The following is a 19,113-nucleotide window of genomic DNA, read 5'->3' on the forward strand; positions in this document are numbered from 1 at the left end:
GCAGCGACCAAAGTCGACCATGTCTGAAGATTTTCTTGTTCTGTAAGTGGTTCGATTATGGGGATTTGACAATACCCACCAGTTATGCAGTGACATATACAGTATATATATATATATATATATATATATATATATATATATATATATATATATATATATATATATATATATACATATATATATATATATATATATATATATATATATATATATATATATATATATATATATATATATATATATATATATATATATATATATACACACACACACACACACACACACACACAAACACACGTCTCAATCTTATTATGGAGAAAGAGTACTATACTTGAAAGTGATTAGAAAGGACTACAGTGCAGTATACTGTGAACTAAATTTATGTAGATAAGAAGCAACTAAAGGTAACGATCCATAGAATAGTCCTTTGGGGTGAGTGGGATGTCTTGGGGAGTGACGAATCTGTAGGTATTGGATTCTGGAGTGTCTACAAATCACCACTTAGGTATAATTGCTAATCAATGGTTCTAGGCAATTGCCCCTGGAGAATAATTGCCTAATTGTCCTGTAATGTTGTTTGTAACCTATCTTCAAAACTTTCTCTATTTTTCAAAATTCAGTCCATTCTTCCTCTATATTTCGCTAAAAGTTTATTTTTTTTTCTATTGCTCAAGGGGTTGACTGCTGCTCTGCAATTTTTCGGCTATTATCATTGTAAAAATTATGAACATGGTGACGATTCTAAAGGTAAGTATATCATTAGGATACCCTGGGACACCCTGGATGACAATTCTACAGGTGGGATTTTCTGGGGGGGACTATTCTTGGGGTGATCAAAATACAGAATAGGCCTACGAATAAGTGTTTTATGAGCAGTCATAATTTCATTTTGCAACCGATTAAAGCAAATGAAAATAAATAGGCTTCTTGTTTTCTTCACTTAATGTGTCTATATTGTTCAACTACCTCTCCAATTTAGGTGTCCCCTATTTCAATTTTCTAAATTTGATTTCCCCTGTTGTGTTACATATTATTATTATTATTATTATTATTATTATTACCATCCAAGCTACAACCCTAGGTGGAAAAGCAAGATGCTATATTAAGCCCAGGGGCTCCAATAGGGAAAAATAGCTCAGTGAGGAAAGGAAATAAGGAAATAAATAAATGAAGTGAATAAATTAACTATAAATCATTCTAAAAAAGTAACAACGTCAAAACAGACATGTCATATATAAACTATTAACGTCAAAAACAGATATGCCATATATAAACTATAAAAAGACTCATGTCCGCCTGGTCAACAAAAAAGCATTTGCTCCAACTTTGAACTTTTGAAGTTCTACTGATTCAACTATCCGATTAGGAAGACCATATAATCATGGTTCCAAGGATATGGGGGGTGGAAACGTGGCCCAATTCATATGAGTTTACCAAGACATGAATTTGAATCTAACAGATCCATATAGTGAGACTTCCCAAGTTCCCCCTCCCCACACCATGATATAAAACGTGTATGATACGAACTCAAGCAACAGAAATCAATGAGAACATTATTTAGATGAAATGTGTTTCTGACCAGAACATATACATACTGGACGAAGGGGAATAATATATGCTCAAATATTAAATACAGTATTGATATAATGTAGTGTAGTTATTTTTTGATAAATGTAAATTATTTACTATGATAAGCACTGGATCACTATTGTAAGAAAACTATTCATTCCCGATGATTTAGTTTATAGATTTTTGTCTGAATTTACAAACACGTCTTCACAAGGTTGAAAATAAATTTAGAATTAATTAAATAATAATTGTCAAGTACTTATGTTGTATAGTATTATATTCTAAAATAAATTGCCACCATAAGACAGTTTTATTTTTGCAATTGTAAGACTAACGAATCAAGATTATTGGTTAAGTAAGCGACCCAAAACAAACGCGTATAAATCGTCAGTATTTATATTTTAGTTTACCGCTCCAACTCCGTCTTGCCAAGACATTTAAAACTCGAATATTACTATTATCTGACTTTGATAGCTCATGACTAGTGATGTTTTGAAATTCCAAGTTGAAAAAGATGGAAAAAAGTGCCCTAAAATACCAAAATGTCTCCAGCTTATCAGAAGGTGAGGTTAGCCTACCGGTAGGCTATAGTTGTTGTTGCTTATCTTAGCTTGGGGTCGTCGTGACTTTTGTTTTTGTGTTAAAAAAGAAATCAAGAAAATAATTATGGAAAAAATAGAATAAATTATTAAAGAAAAGAAGGAAGTAATGAAAAAATTAAAAGATTTACCGGTAGGCCATAGTTGTCGTCGTTATCTTAGCTTGGGGTCATCGTAACTTTTGTTTTTATGTTAAAAAAGAAATTAAGAAAAGAATTATGGAAGAAATATAAGAAAAGAAGTAATGAAAAAAATTAAAAGATTTACCGGTAGTCCATAGTTGTTGCTATCTTAGCTTGGGGGTCATCGTAACTTTTGTTTTTATGTTAAAAAAGAAATCAATAAAAGAATTATGGAAATCAAGAAAAGAATTATGGAAAAAAATACAAGTAATTATTAAAGAAAAGAAGAAAGTAATGAAAAAATTAAAATATTTACCGGTAGGCCATAGTTGTTGCTATCTTAGCTTGGGGTCATCGTAATTTTTGTTTTTATGTTATAAAAGAAATCAAGAGAAGAATTATGGAAGAAATATAAGAAGTTATTAAAGTAAAGAAGAAAATAATGAAAAAATTAAAAGATTTACTGGTAGGCCATAGTTCTTGTTGCTTTCTTAGCTTGGGGTCATCGTAACTTTTGTTTTTATGTTAAAAAAAGAAATCAAGAAAAGAATTATGGAAGAAATATAAGAAATTATTAAAGAAAAGAAGAAAGTAATGAAAAAATTAAAAGATTTACCGGTAGGCCATAGTTCTTGTTGCTATCTTCGCTTGGGGTCATCGTAACTTATGTTTTTATGTTATAAAAGAAATCAAGAAAAGAATTATGGAAAAAGTAGAAGAAATTATTAAAGAAAAAAAGAAATTAATGAAAAAATTACGAACTATAGAAGGAAATGTCCGACAGCTTCATATCAGAGAAATAGATCATGATGAAGCAAGATTAAATATGCTCAATTTAAAAGAAAATTTCTGGGGAAAATATGCAGATAATCTGTGACTTGCAAAGAGGAAGAAGATACTACTGATTATTTAATTCTATGCCCAAATCTAGGACAGTTAATGAAACTAGACATAAGTGGGTTTTATTGTAGTGTAAGGAGGTGTATGTTGCGTTTATGGATCTGGAGAAAGCATATGATAGAGTTGATAGGGAAGCAATGTGGAATGTGATGAGGTTATATGGAGTTGGTGGAAGGTTGTTGCAAGCAGTGAAAAGTTTCTACATGCTTTAGTAAAGCATGTGTTAGAATAGGAAATGAAGTGAGTGATTGGTTTCCGGTGAGAGTGGGGCTGAGACAGGGATGTGTGATGTCGCCGTGGTTGTTTAACTTGTATGTTGATGGAGTCGTGAGAGAGGTGAATGCTCGAGTGCTTGGACGAGGATTAAAACTGGTAGACGAGAATGACCATGAATGGGAGGTAAATCAGTTGTTGTTTGCAGATGATACTGTACTGGTTGCAGACACAGAAGAGAAGCTTGACCGACTAGTGACAGAATTTGGAAGGGTGTGTGAGAGAAGGAAGTTGAGAGTTAATGTGGGTAAGAGTAAGGTTATGAGATGTACGAGAAGGGAAGGTGGTGCAAGGTTGAATGTCATGTTGAATGGAGAGTTACTTGAGGAGGTGGATCAGTTTAAGTACTTGGGGTCTATTGTTGCAGCAAATGGTGGAGTGGAAGCAGATGTACGTCAGAGAGTGAATGAAGGTTGCAAAGTGTTGGGGGCAGTTAAGGGAGTAGTAAAAAATAGAGGGTTGGGCATGAATGTAAAGAGAGTTCTATATGAGAAAGTGATTGTACCAACTGTGATGTATGGATCGGAGTTGTGGGGAATGAAAGTGATGGAGAGACAGAAATTGAATGTGTTTGAGATGAAGTGTCTAAGGAGTATGGCTGGTGTATCTCGAGTAGATAGGGTTAGGAACGAAGTGGTGAGGGAGAGAACGGGTGTAAGAAATGAGTTAGCGGCTAGAGTGGATATGAATGTGTTGAGGTGGTTTGGCCATGTTGAGAGAATGGAAAATGGTTGTCTGCTAAAGAAGGTGATGAATGCAAGAGTTGATGGGAGAAGTACAAGAGGAAGGCCAAGGTTTGGGTGGATGGATGGTGTGAAGAAAGCTCTGGGTGATAGGAGGATAGATGTGAGAGAGGCAAGAGAGCGTGCTAGAAATAGGAATGAATGGCGAGCGATTTTGACGCAGTTCCAGTAGGCCCTGCTGCTTCCTCCGGTGCCTTAGATGACCGCGGAGGTAGCAGCAGTAGGGGAGTCAGCATTATGAAGCTTCATCGGTGGTGGAAATGTGGGAGGTTGGGCTGTGGCACCCTAGCAGTACCAGCTGAACTCGGTTGAGTCCCTGATTAGGCTGAAGGAACATAGAGAGTAGAGGTCCCCTTTTTGTTTTGTTTCATTGTTGGTGTCGGCTACCCCCCAAAATTGGGGGAAGTGCCTTGGTATATGGATGGATGGATTACAGGGCAATGTAACATAGGAAAACAACTACTTTTTCTTATAGAAAAAATTATGCTCTTCGAAAATGACACTCATTCCCGTCGCAAATGAATAGTTTCAGAAATACAGTATATATACATTTATATCCTACGATAATGGGGGACCCCCAGTGGGAACTCAGGGTTTTGGGTGGGGAGAACATACTGGGGAAACGATATATAATCGTAAAACAAGCCTTTTCTTCTGTATACATTACCTTCTTGAATGTATTATTATCGGAGGAAAATACAAAACAGTATAACTGGATAAACTTTGGAGGCGCCGTTGCAAAGATTATTTCATGAAAAAATACAGTAACCAGTGCTGCCAACGTCTGATGTAAGTCCTGACATGCAGTTGTGTTTATCTAATTACTGTAAAAGTTTATCGATTGGTTTCCAGCTTCGCTTATGGTCTTGGGTTTGTTTGGTTAGGAAAAGTACAAATTGATTATTGAGATTTCTTTGTGACACAGGATATTGAAAGGCCATCTTCACATGTTCCCAGGATTTTTTGGAAGTCAAACTGCAAACTTGAAAGCAGATGATTATGATTGCTTTCAGAATGGTCTTTTAAGATGTCTTGCCAGCTTGTGATCATAATTTGTTGTGGTGGCCGGTGTGACGGTCTGAACGATTCCCCGGTCTCAGAATTCTCCTTGACATTGTATAATGGTTCTTTTCCGACATTAGCTCGCTTCGCTCGCATGAAAATAAAACATCAAGCTCGTATGTACTGGCAAGCGGTAATGTTGCTCTGCGCACGCTAACATTACAGGAAAATAAAACATCAACCTCGTATGCACTGGCAAACGGTAATGTTCGCGCATGCACAGATTATCAAGGAGAATTCTGAGACCGGAGGATCGTTCAGACCGTCACACCGGCATGGTAACGTCCCTAACTGGTGAATGCCAGACTGGGGTTCGAGTCCCGCTCAAACTCGAAAGTTTCTTTGGTCGCTGCAACCTAACCATCCTTGTGAGCTAAGGATGGGGGGTTTTGGGGAGCCTACAGGTCTATCTGCTGAGTCATCAGCAGCCATTGCCTGGCCCTCCTTGGTCCTAACTTGGATGGAGAGGGCTTGGGTGCTAATCATATGTATATATGGTCAGTCTCTAGGACATTGTCCTGCTTGATAGGGCAATGTCACTGTCCCTTGCCTCTGCCATTCATGAGCGGCCTTTAAACCATAATATGCAAGTTATAGAAATGCGTCAGTAATCGGTGGTGTTAGAGCTACCACAACCATATTTACGTATTGGGATGTTGTTCAGCTATTTTATAAATTACAGTAGTTGATTTTTTTACAGAAACGAGTTTCTTAGTCATGAACTTCCTGCGCTTGATATGCATGTTGTGATTTTTAAATATTTAACTTAGCTGGTGAATATATAATAGCTGCAACTCTGTTGCTCGACAGACACATACAGTAAAAACTCGCCAGCGATCGCTATACAGGTTGCGGGTGTGCCCACCAGCGCCAACTGTCGGCCAGATACCACTCTCGATGTAAACAAAGACTCAATTTCTTCTCTGTCGACGTGTCGACAAGACGTACTTTACTCGCTGTTGAACCTGGAGTTTTTCCCATCATATTTGGTGAAGTACTTTAATTTGGTTTGAGCTTTCGCAGTACAGGTGTTTTTCTTCAAATAAATCCTTGAACTCTTTTTTGGATCGGATTAATTGTTGATGACTTAGATTGTTTTTTGGAATGGCTGACCCTTCACAAGTTCCCAAGTTCAGAAAATGTAATGCTAGGGACTGTCATAGGCGTCTTCCAAAGGCTTCTCTCGACCCTCACACTGTTTGTTCCAATTGTCGCGGTAAAACCTGTCAATTGGAAGATCGGTGTGAGGAGTGCGTGGGCCTTTCGGAATTCGATTTTATCGAATTTGAGAAATATACACGCAGACTAGAGAGAGATAGGGTAAGGAGAAGTTCTTCTAGGTCGATAGATTTTTCCTCTCCACATGCCCCTGAACCTAATCCTTCCCCTGTAGTGGTTGTTCCTAACCCCCCTCCTAGCACTCAGGAACCGTCGATGGCAGACATGATGCGTGCTATTCATGCCTTGGGGGAGAGAGTTGAGTCTTTAGCAAGTGACCGAAATCAACTCATGGCAGACGTTAAGGAACTCAAGTGCCAAAGTGCCACGAAGGATAGTGTCAAAGTGCCTAGTGTTACGCAAAGTGTTGTGAACAGTGTTGCGCTCGAGGGTTCGTCTGTTCGTGCCTGTCGTCCTCCTAGTCCGGGACCTCTTGCAAGCTCCCAAGCCCAGGGGAGAAGCAATGTCGTACGACTCATGGGTTCGAGAGGCCTTGATCAGCGAACAGACGTTCCCTCTATGGTATCAGGCGTATCTCTCCAAGATCGCCCCTACCAACGTAAGACGAGAGAGCCCATTTTTACCTCGTCGTCCGTAGGTGTTTCTCGTAAGAAACTTTGGACCAAGGTCTCCAGACCTTTAAAGCATAAGTCGGTCCCTTCAGGACAAGTCCAACGTCCCGGTTGTAGCCACTGGGACAGTTCGGACCCGTTGCCGTCATCTGATGACTGCTCGCCGCCTAAGAGAGGCAAAGTTGTGCCGTCTCAGTCGCTCACCCCGTCTGTTACCGCACCTGCTTCCATAGACCCTAAATGGGTGTTACTGCAAGACATGCAGTCCAAGCTTGCGTCCTTGATGGAGGACTACAATACGGAGAAGGTTGCCGCTGAACCTACTGGCCAACGACCATCCAAGCGGTCTGTTGTGCGTCCTGTTGACGTTGAGGTAGCTTTCTCGCGTCAACCAGTTGGGGTTGTACCTCCACCGATGCCTCCCAGTGTGGAATTCCAGCCGCACGTTGACGTTAGGCAACGCACGGATGTGGTTGGTGACGTTCAGGACGTTCATCAACCATCAGAGGTGACTTGTTTTGACGCGGTGCGTCAACCTCCGCAACCCGGTATGGTGTTGACTGCACAACCCAGACGGTCTAAACAGTCTCGGGTGGACGCTGTGCGTCCTCGCGCACCTGTGGTTGTTGACAGTTCCCAGACTGTTCAGCAGTTCCATGACGCTGCGTCCGGCTCCGTCACGTATGCACCAGTGCGACCGGACTCGGCGAGTCAAACGTTGCCCACACCTTTGCCGTTTTCTCATCATTTATCGGATGAGGAACTGTCAGATGAGGACGTTGCTGAACCACATCCTGAGGATCAACCTTCAGAACTGGATGAGCCTAAAGCAGTTCAACCATCCTTGGACTTTAGAAAAGTCATGGCTGTGTTTAAGGAGTTGTTCCCTGACCACTTTATTTCTGTGGCTCCTCGTTCGCCGCCGTCAGAGTTTGTCTTAGGCGTTCCTACTACCATGCCTGCCTTTACTAAACTCGTTCTCTCTCGCTCATCCAAGAGAGCTTTGCGGCTGTTAGGCGATTGGTTAGAGACCAAGAGGAGTTTAGGGAAGACAGCATTTGCCTTCCCCCCATCTAAACTCTCGTCTAGATTGAGCGTCTGGTATGCCACGGGAGAAGTTCTCGGCTTGGGAGTTCCTGCCTCTGCCCAGGGCGACTTCTCAAGTCTTGTAGACTCTCCCCGCTGCCTTGCCATGAGACGCTCGAAGATTTGTTGGTCACCCTCGGACCTGGACCACCTTCTTAAAGGTATATTTAGGGCGTTCGAAGTCTTTAACTTCTTAGACTGGTGTTTAGGAGCCCTGAGTAGGAAAATCTCTTCTGCTGATAAGGATGTTTCCTTACTCATTATGTCCTGCATGGACAAGGCCGTCCGTGATGGGTCCAACGAACTTGCCGCTTCATTCACGTCCGGAGTCCTGAAGAAGCGAGAGTCTCTATGTTCTTTCCTGTCTGCTGGAGTGACGCCATGCCAAAGATCTGAGCTACTCTTTGCGCCCTTGTCCAAGTGCCTCTTTCCTGAAGTCTTGGTTAAGGAAATTGCCTTGTCTTTAGTGCAGAAGGACACCCACGATCTAGTTGCGTCCTCGGCTCGCAAAGCTCCCCCTTTGCCTGCATTGTCTGCTAGACCTAGGCTAGACACTCCAGCGTCTCGGTTTATCCCGCCCTTTCGTGGCAGAGCCTCCAGCAGGGGAGGTGCTCGTGCCGAAGGGAAGAGAGGGAAGAGAAAAGGATCCAAGTCCTCTAAGGGCAGAGTCTGACTGCCCGCAACTTCAGACAGCAGTAGGTGCCAGACTCAAGAACTTCTGGCAAGCCTGGGAGAAGAGAGGCGCAGATCAACAATCTGTGAGGTTGCTCAGAGAGGGGTACAAAATCCCTTTTGTACGCAAACCCCCTCTAGCGACGTCCCCCATCGATCTCTCTCCCAGGTACAGAGAGGAAGAAAAGAGACAAGCCCTGAAACTGGAAGTGTCTCTTTTGCTAGAGAAGGGAGCGGTGGTCAAAGTCTCGGACCTTCAATCACCGGGGTTTTACAACCGTCTCTTCCTAGTATCAAAGAAGACAGGAGGTTGGAGACCGGTGCTAGACGTCAGTGCTCTGAATGTCTTTGTCACAAAGACGAAGTTTACCATGGAGACCACAAAGTCAGTCCTAGCAACGGTCAGGAAGGAAGACTGGATGGTCTCTCTAGACCTAAGGGACGCCTACTTCCACATCCCCATTCACTCAGACTCCCAACCCTTTCTGAGATTCGTCTTCGAAGATGTGGTGTACCAGTTTCGGGCCCTGTGCTTTGGCCTAAGCACAGCTCCTCTCGTGTTTACGAGGCTTATGAGGAATGTGGCAAAATTCCTCCACTTATCGGACATCCGAGCCTCCCTTTATTTGGACGACTGGCTTCTCAGAGCCTCTTCCAGTCGTCGCTGTCTGAAGGATCTCAATTGGACTCTAGATCTGACCAAGGAATTGGGACTCCTAGTCAATTTGGAAAAGTCACATCTGGTCCCATCCCAAACTATTCTGTATTTAGGGATGGAGATTCACAGTCAAGTTTTTCGGGCTTTTCCGTCGGCCCCCAGAATAGATCAAGCCCTGCTCTCCATCCAGAAGATGCTGAAGAAAGAACGCTGCTCAGTCAGGCTGTGGATGAGTCTGGTAGGGACGCTGTCATCCCTGGAGCAATTTGTCTCACTAGGAAGGCTACACCTCCGTCCTCTTCAATTCCATCTGGCTTTTCACTGGAAAAAGGACAAGACGCTAGAGGCGGTCTCGATCCCGATTTCCGAAAAGATAAAGTCTTGTCTGACTTGGTGGAAGGACAATATCAGCCTACGAGAGGGTCTTCCCCTGGCAGTTCAGATACCCAACCACGTTCTCTTCTCGGACGCATCGGACTTGGGCTGGGGCGCGACGCTGGACGGTCGGGAATGCTCAGGTCTGTGGAACTCGAGTCAGAGGAGCATGCATATCAACAGCAAGGAGCTTTTGGCGGTTCATCTGGCCTTGATAAGCTTCGAGCATCTCCTTCGAGGCAAAGTGGTGGAAGTAAACTCGGACAACACCACGGCCTTGGCGTACATTTCCAAACAGGGAGGTACCCACTCACTGACGTTGTACGAGATCGCAAGGGACCTGCTCATCTGGTCAAAAGATCGAGGCATCTCCCTAGTAACGAGGTTCATCCAGGGCGACTTGAACGTCCTAGCAGATTGTCTCAGTCGGAAAGGTCAAGTAATTCCAACCGAATGGACCCTCCACAAGGATGTGTGCAAGAGACTTTGGGCCACTTGGGGTCAACCCACCATAGATCTCTTTGCAACCTCGCTGACCAAGAGGCTTCCAATCTATTGCTCTCCAGTCCCGGACCCAGCAGCAATACATATAGATGCCTTCCTCCTAGATTGGTCACATCTGGATCTTTATGCATTCCCACCATTCAAGATTGTCAACAAGGTACTGCAGAAATTCGCCTCTCACGAAGGGACAAGGTTGACGTTAGTTGCTCCCCTCTGGCCCGCGAGAGAATGGTTCACCGAGGTACTTCGATGGTTAGTAGACGTTCCCAGAAGTCTTCCTCTAAGAGTAGACCTTCTACGTCAGCCACACGTAAAGAAGGTACACCAAAGTCTCCACGCTCTTCGTCTGACTGCCTTCAGACTATCGAAAGACTCTCGAGAGCTAGAGGCTTTTCGAAGGAGGCAGCCAGTGCGATTGCTAGAGCAAGGAGAGCGTCTACCATTAGAGTCTACCAATCGAAGTGGGAAGTCTTCCGAGACTGGTGCAAGTCAGTTTCCGTATCCTCGACCAGTACCTCTGTAGCCCAAATAGCTGATTTTCTCTTATACCTGAGAAAAGGACGATCCCTTTCAGCTCCCACTATCAAGGGCTACAGAAGCATGTTGGCCTCGGTCTTCCGGCATAGAGGCTTAGATCTTTCCAACAATAAAGATCTGCAAGACCTCCTTAAGTCTTTCGAGACCACTAAGGAGCGTCGTTTGGCTACTCCTGGGTGGAATTTAGACGTGGTCCTAAGATTCCTCATGTCAGACAGGTTTGAGCCTTTACAGTCAGCCTCCCTGAAAGATCTCACTCTTAAGACTCTTTTCCTGGTATGCTTAGCCTCGGCTAAAAGAGTCAGTGAGCTTCATGCCTTCAGCAAGAACATCGGATTTTCGTCAGAAAAAGCTACTTGTTCTCTGCAACTTGGTTTCCTAGCCAAAAATGAGCTACCTTCTCGTCCTTGGCCTAAATCTTTCGATATTCCTAGCTTATCGGAGATCGTAGGCAATGAACTAGAAAGAGTCTTATGCCCTGTTAGAGCTCTTAAGTTCTACTTAGCTCGTACTAAACCTTTACGAGGCCAATCTGAAGCGCTATGGTGTTCGGTTAAGAAACCATCCTTGCCTATGTCAAAGAATGCTTTGTCATATTTTATCAGATTGTTAATACGAGAAGCTCATTCACACTTGAGTGAGGAAGACCGATCTTTGCTTAAGGTTAAGACGCACGAGGTTAGAGCTGTAGCAACTTCCGTGGCCTTTAAGCAAAATAGATCTCTGCAAAGTATCATGGACGCAACCTATTGGAGAAGCAAGTCAGTGTTCGCGTCATTTTACTTGAAAGATGTCCAGTCTCTTTACGAGAACTGCTACACACTGGGACCATTCGTAGCAGCGAGTGCAGTAGTGGGTGAGGGCTCAACCACTACAATTCCCTAATTCCATATCCTTTTAATCTGTCTCTTGAAATGTTTTAATGTTGTTTTTATGGGTTGTCCGTAAGGCTAAGAAGCCTTTCGCATCCTGGTTGATTTGGCGGGTGGTCAAAGTCATTTCTTGAGAGCGCCCAGATTAGGGGTTTGATGAGGTCCTGTTGTATGGGTTGCAGCCCTTGATACTTCAGCTCCTGGGGGTCTGTCAGCATCCTAAGAGGATCGCTGGGCTCCGTAAGGAAGACGTACTTACAAGGCAGAGTAATCGTCTAAGTCGACTTCCTTACCAGGTACCTATTTATTTTGGTTTTGTTATATTGATAACTGTCAAAATGAAATAAAAACTCTTAGCTTATACGATGTAAACATATTTAACTCTGGTCTCTACCCACCTCCTTGGGTGTGAATCAGCTATTATATATTCACCGGCTAAGTTAAATATTTAAAAATGATATTTTAATTATAAAATAAATTTTTGAATATACTTACCCGGTGAATATATAAATTAAAGGACCCTCCCTTCCTCCCCAATAGAGACGCAGTGGGATGAGAAGAAATTGAGTCTTTGTTTACATCGAGAGTGGTATCTGGCCGACAGTTGGCGCTGGTGGGCACACCCGCAACCTGTATAGCGATCGCTGGCGAGTTTTTACTGTATGTGTCTGTCGAGCAACAGAGTTGCAGCTATTATATATTCACCGGGTAAGTATATTCAAAAATTTATTTTATAATTAAAATATCATTTTAACCAACATTTGTTTTCATATATTTTAAGGAAGAAAACTTTTTTATAATTGAGTCTCTGATAATGTTATAAATGATCTTTTACCAGATGATTCTTCAGAAGAGGATGATATGCTGGACAAGCAACGGGGTACTAATAATGACAGCAGAAGTTCCCTGAAACGCTCTCCTAGAAATGATGGGTTTGGAAGCAGTTACAGCGGATTTAGTCAATCATACCAAGGTAACTAGACTTTTGAAGCCACGATTTTTTTCTCTCCTTTTTATTTGTTCCTATATGAACATAACCTTTTGTCTTTTAATAGTGTTATAATTTTAGTGAAGCTGGAAGTCCCACACCCATGCCAGCTCACAGAATAGCCACTTTGATTTCAGCCACTGATGTGTACTGATGTACTTTTGGTGATTTAACCCAAACTGGGCTAAATTAATTTTCATTGCTTTTGCTTTTCAGATTGTCTATAAAGTGTGTTAGTGATAGAGAAACCAAAAATAAACATGTGAACCTACCATGGAGTTACCAATTATAGCTGTGGGACCTTCTTAACCCTTTTACCCCCAAAGGACGTACTGGTACGTTTCACAAAACTCATCCCTTTACCCCTATGGACATACCAGTAGGTCCTTGCAAAAAAATACTATTTAAAATTTTTTTTGCATATTTTTTATGGTTTTTTGAGAAAATTCAGGCATTTTCCAAGAGAATGAGACCAACCTGACCTCTCTATGACAAAAATTAAGGCTGTTAGAGCAATTTTAAAAAAATATGCTGCAAAATGTGCTGGGAAAAAAATAATCCCCTGGGGGTTAAGGGTTGGAAATTTCCAAATACCCTGGGGGTAAAAGGGTTAAACAGGTCATCTGTTGAATCCCATTTCTCGTGTCCAACCTGCAGTGGACATAATTGCTCACAAGTTTCTCACTGTGAGGAATATAGGGAGTGGTATGTTTCCCAGTGGCAGAAGGAAGCAGTCTTCTTTGGGGTCTTCCTCAAAGTCTAGGGAGTTGGCTGAGCCTCCTTCTAACCTTGGTACCCTGCCCTCATATCCTTCCCAGTCTGCCTCCTCTGGTGGCTGTGTGAGGAAGGTCGATGGTCGTATTCTAACTTAAGGACAAGCTCATGAGGGGAAACTGTCTTTTTCAATATTAAACTTACCCGATAATCATGTAGCTGTCAACTCCGTTGCCCGACAGAATTCTATGGAGGGATACGCCAGCTATCACAATACTAGAAGGGGGTGTATTTACCAGCGCCACCTGTGGCCAGGTACTCAAGTACTTCTTGTTGACACCTCCTCAATTATTCCTCTGTCGTGCTTCCGGCAAGACGTTCTGGGATACGCTTATGTTCTTGGAGTATTTTCACGACTTTGGTGAAGTATTTCTCTTTGATTTCGGCTGTCGCTTTACTGGAAAACTTCTATATTAGCTTAGTTAGCTTTTGGAATTAATTTGATTAATTTTGGTGACGAGAGAGTATGAACTCTCGTTCACCTTTCAATGGCCGACCCTTCCCTTAGACGGAAGTGTTGGTGTCTAAGAGAGTATAGACTCTCTTTCTTAATTTTGCTTAACAAAGTTATAGATTTATTTTATATCTCTCCGCCTCTTATAGGCCTCTTCGATTAACTTCCTTTTATCATAAACTCATTAAAATTAATTTTTATATTTGTTTATATTCGACCTTCCTAATAGTAGGCGGTCTTTTACCGAAGTTAATAAACTTTGAGCCCGTCATTTCGGTTTTACCTGTTAACATATTATGCTATTTCCGCCACAGAGTTTGAAAGATTTTCTTTGACAGTCTCGTACTGTTTTCAAAGCTGAACTAACGTTTTGTTTTGTCTCTGCAGTTGTTGACGTTCAGAACGTTCAACTTGCACTCTATCGTTACGATAGAGAAAGAATGTTCACGGTTTCACGTTGCAGTAAGAGTAACCGTGTCTAGCGTTTTGTTCATTCTTTCTTAACTTAATGGTTTTGATCCTAATAAAGGAACTTTTCAGTTTTTTCCTTTAACAATAATATGTTTTAACGATATATATGATTGGGCTCTTCTCTCAGGTTCTAAGTCAAGAGAGAGAGAGAGAGAGAGATAGAGACGGAGGGAGAAAGAGGATAAACGTTTCATTCAAGCCTGCCAGGCGTACGAGTAACGTCATTATCGATTTTTTTGCTCTTCTCCCTAGTCTCTTTAGGGGAAGAAACTAAACGTTTCTAGAGTGATCTAGTGTTTAGTCTCTTTCCAACCACTGATTTATCTTTCATTAGATTTTTCTGTTACATTGTAATTCTGTTTTCGCAATTACTAACTTTGAGAAAGGATAGAATTGCGTATTTCAGGTACAAACCACTTAAGTTTCGAGTTCAGTGAAATAAGTGCAAACAGAAATCAAAGTGATAAGTGATTAGTGCGTGAGGGTACTTTTGTGCGCGCCAGTCGTCCTCCCAGTCCGGGACCTCTTGCAAGCTCCCAAGCCCAGGGGAGAAGCAATGTCGAAGGGCATAAGGGTTCAGCAGGCCTTGATCGGCGCACAGAAGTATTCTCGGTGGTTGTGGGCGTGTCTTACCGAGACCGTCACTCCCACCCGCAGACGATTGAGCCCTTATTTTGCTCGTCTGCAGAAGAGATTAGGGGAGAAAATAAAGGCAGAGTAACGCTGGTCTCAGGTCTCAAGACTTCTTAAACGTTAAGTCCAGACCTATGCCAGACGTACGAAGTTAAAGTTCACAACCCGAATGCAGTCGTTGGGTTAGCTCTGACTCTCCTAAGTCATCAGTTGATTACACTCCGACTTAGAGGAGTAAGGTTCTGCCACAACAGATCTCTGCTGTTAAGGCTTTACCTCAGCAGAACTTAGTGTCTGCCGACCCCAAGTTAACTCTACTGCAGTCCATACAGTCACAACTTTCGGTCTTGATGCGTGAGTGTCGGGCTGAGAGTGTTGCACCGCCTGCACTCCCTCCACCTGTTCTCGCTGCACCTGTGCTCGCCCAGCCTGCACCTGCTCCGCCTGGTCGCAGCACCATCTGCCAGGCGTACGATGTTGTGAACTCCACTACAGTCCATGCAAGCACAGTTTTCGGACTTGATGAGTGAGTGTCGGGCTGAGAGTGTTGCTCCACCGCCTCCGCCTACACTCCCTCCTCCTACACTCGCTCCGCCTGATCACAGTACCATCTGCCAGGCGTATGATGTTGTGGACTCTACTACAGTCCATGCAAGCACAGCTTTCGGACTTGATGCGTGAGTGTCGTGCTGAGAGTGTTGCACCTCCTGCACCTGTGGTGCACCAACCTCCTGCACCCGTTCAGCCTGTGCTGCACCCGCCTGCACCGGTGGTGCACCAACCTCCTGCACCCGTTCAGCCTGTGCTGCACCCGCCTGCACCGGTGGTGCTCCAACCTCCTGCACCCGTTCAGCCTATGCTGCACCCGCCTGCACCGGTGGTGCACCAACCTCCTGCACCCGTTCAGCCTGTGCTGCACCCGCCTGCACTCGCTGCACCCAGTCGCAGCTCCTTCTGCCAGGCGTACGATGTTGAACCACTTTCGGAGTTTGCTGTTCACAGTGTTGTTCAGCCTCAGCCTTCTTTAAGGCAACCCTTGCTTTGGGATCAGGAGAGTTACACTCTTCCTCCTCCTCCCCTTGCTGCTCCTCCAGTGGTGCAACTCTCGGTTGGGGTACAACAACCTCTCCCCTCCGTGAGTCTGTCTGCTCAACCAGCGCTGCACCGAGTTCAACCCTCATCTAGGCAAGCTCATCTACACCATGCACTTGCGCCTCAGGAGCCTCAGCTTGCTAGAACTTTACCTTGTTCTGCGCAGCCTCAACCTTCTCATGCTCCACTCATCTCTCAGGAACAGGAACGGACTACTCCGCCTCCGTCCTCCGCTCAGCTGGTACAATCCTTGGGTGCAACTCTTGCTAGGAGTCAACCTCCTTCACCCTTGCACCTGCCTTCTGCTCCGTCTGTTGTTCAGCCTATGCAGTCTGAACCTCAGGTTTTCCCTCAAGTTGAGGAAACCTCTGTTGTTGTTCCAGCTCGTTCTGACTCTGCTGTTCAGCATACCATGGTTTAAACCCCATGCAAGCATGCATTAAGCACTCTAGCACTGGTCATGGAATTTCTGAGAAATGTTAAACGCCATGCACACGCTCTGCTTTCCTTTCAGCAGGCTCTGCTTACAGCAGGCTCTACTTCCTACATGCTCAGCATTCAGCATGCTCTGCATTCAGCATGCTCTGCATACAACATGCTCTGCATACAGCATGCTCTGCATTCAGCATGCTCTGCATACAGCATACTCTGCATACATCATGCTCTGCATACCTTACCGCATGCTTCTCAACACATCTTGGGTTGTTGCCAACTCACTAGACTGTCAAGCAGTTTCATAACGTTGCCTTCTAGTCTGCTACTTTGCACCAGTGAACCCTCACTCAGAGAACTTAGCTTTTCTAGGATAAGGTCCCTGTAGATGAGAAAGTTCTTTTCTCCCTCCTTCTGATATTCCCTTGAGGACTCTGTCATTTGGAGGGAGCCTTTAGCTGCATAACCTCTTATGGACTTTTATTTAAGCATAACATGCTTACAGGGAAGGTAATGGTTACACTTCAGCCGCTAATCCCGTCTGTTACCACACCTGCTCCCATAGACCTTGAGCTGTGTTGCATGACATGCAGTCCAAGCTTAGTCCTTGTTAGAGGATTTTTTGTTTACGGAGTCAATGTGTCACGGGGAAGACGTTCAACAACCAACAGAAGGGACTTGTTGTGACGCAGTGGGCAACCTCAGCAACCCGTTAAGGAGTTGTCTGTACGACCCAGACAGTCTAGACAGATTCGGGTTGTCACTGTACTTCCTCGCTTGCCCATGATTGACAGTTTACAGACTGTGCAGCAGTATCATGATCTTGTGTCCGGCTCCGTCAGACGACTGGCTTTTAAGAGCTCCCTCAAGTCGTCGCTGTCTGGAGATTTTCAAATGGACTATGGATCTGACCAAGGAACTGGGCCTCCTGGTCAATTTTGAGGAGTCTCAGCTCGTTCCATCCCAGACCATTGTCTCCTTGGGTATGGATCTTCAGAGTCGAGCTTTTCGGACTTGTCCGTCGGCCCCAAGGATCTTCCAAGCCCTAGAATGCATCCAGAGCATGCTGAGAAGGAACCGATGCTTAGTCAGGCAGTGGATGAGTCTAACAGGGACACTTTCATCGCTGGCCCTGTTCATCGAGTTAGGGAGACTCCACCTCCGCCCCCTTCAGTATCATCTAGCTGCTCACTGGATAAAGGACATGACGCTAGAGACGGGCTCAGTTCCTGTTTCCGAAGAGATGAGGTCTACTCTAACGTGGTGGAAGAACAGCATTCTTCTCAAGGAAGGTCTACCATTGGCTGTTCAGTCCTCCGACCACCGTCTCTTCTCGGACGCATCGGACACGGGCTGGGGTGCGACACTGGACGGACAGGAATGCTCGGGAACATGGAATCAGGAGCAAAGGACACTTCACATCTATTGCAAGGAGTTGTTGGCAGTTCATTTGGCCTTGATAAACTTCAAGTCCCTCCAGCTTAACAAGGTGGTGGAGGTGAACTCCGACTACACCACAGCCTTGGCTTACATCTCCAAGCAGGGAGGGACTCATTCGAGGAAGTTGTTCGAGATCGCAAGGGACCTCCTCATTTGGTCAAAAGATCGAAAGCTCACGCTGGTAACGAGGCTCATTCAGGGCGATATGAATGTCATGGCAGATCGCCTCAGCCGGAAGGGTCAGGTCTTCCCCACAGAGTGGACCCTTCACAAGAATGTTTGCAGCAGACTTTGGGCCCTGTGGGATCAGCCAACCATAGATCTATTCGCTACCTCGATGACCAAGAGGCTCCTCTTGTATTGTTCTCCGATTCCAGACCCAGCAGCAGTTCGCGTGGATGCCTTTCTGCTGGATTGGTCCCATCTCAACCTGTATGCATTCCCGCCGTTCAAGATTGTCAACAGGGTACTTCAGAAGTTCGCCTCTCACAAAGGGACACGGCTGACGTTGGTTGCTCCCCTCTGGCCCGCGAGAGAATGTTTCACTGAGGTACTGCAATGGCTGGTCGACGTTCCCAGGACTCTTCCTCCTAGAGTGGACCTTCTGCGTCAACCTCACGTAAAGAAGGTACTCCCAACCTCCACGCTCTTCGTCTGACTGCCTTCAGACTATCGAAAGACTCTCAAGAGCTAGAGGCTTTTCGAAGGAGGCAGCCAGAGCGATTGCCAGAGCAAGGACGACATCCACTCTCAGAGTCTATCAGTCTTTATGGGAAGTCTTCCGAAGCTGGTGCAAGGCCAATGCAGTTTTTCCTCAACCAGTACCAATGTAACCCAGATTGCTGACTTCCTGTTACATCTAAGGAACGTAAGCTCCCTATCAGCTCCTACGATCAAGGGTTACAGAAGTTTGTTGGCAGCGGTTTTCCGCCACAGAGGCTTGGATCTTTCCTCCAACAAAGATCTACAGGACCTCCTTAGGTCTTTTGAGACCTCAAAGGAACGTCGGTTGTCCACTCCAGGCTGGAATCTAGACGTGGTCCTAAGGTTCCCTATGTCATCAGGAT

The 19,113-nt window shown here is 44.3% G+C and overlaps 1 protein-coding gene across 1 annotated transcript in view; it reads left to right on the forward strand.

Moving 5' to 3' along the window:
* Positions 1 to 1,932: 1,932 nt before the first annotated feature.
* The window catches only part of LOC137650173 (cap-specific mRNA (nucleoside-2'-O-)-methyltransferase 1-like), a 68,541-nt gene continuing 51,360 nt past the window's right edge, over positions 1,933 to 19,113 (forward strand). The window contains exons 1-2 of the mRNA XM_068383339.1: positions 1,933 to 2,132; positions 12,601 to 12,735. Coding sequence (XP_068239440.1) covers positions 2,084 to 2,132; positions 12,601 to 12,735 — 184 coding nt within the window. The 5' untranslated portion in view covers positions 1,933 to 2,083. The remainder of the gene's footprint in view (positions 2,133 to 12,600; positions 12,736 to 19,113) is intronic.

This window comes from Palaemon carinicauda, chromosome 11 (genome assembly GCF_036898095.1).
Source record: "Palaemon carinicauda isolate YSFRI2023 chromosome 11, ASM3689809v2, whole genome shotgun sequence".
Lineage (NCBI taxonomy): Eukaryota > Metazoa > Arthropoda > Malacostraca > Decapoda > Palaemonidae > Palaemon > Palaemon carinicauda.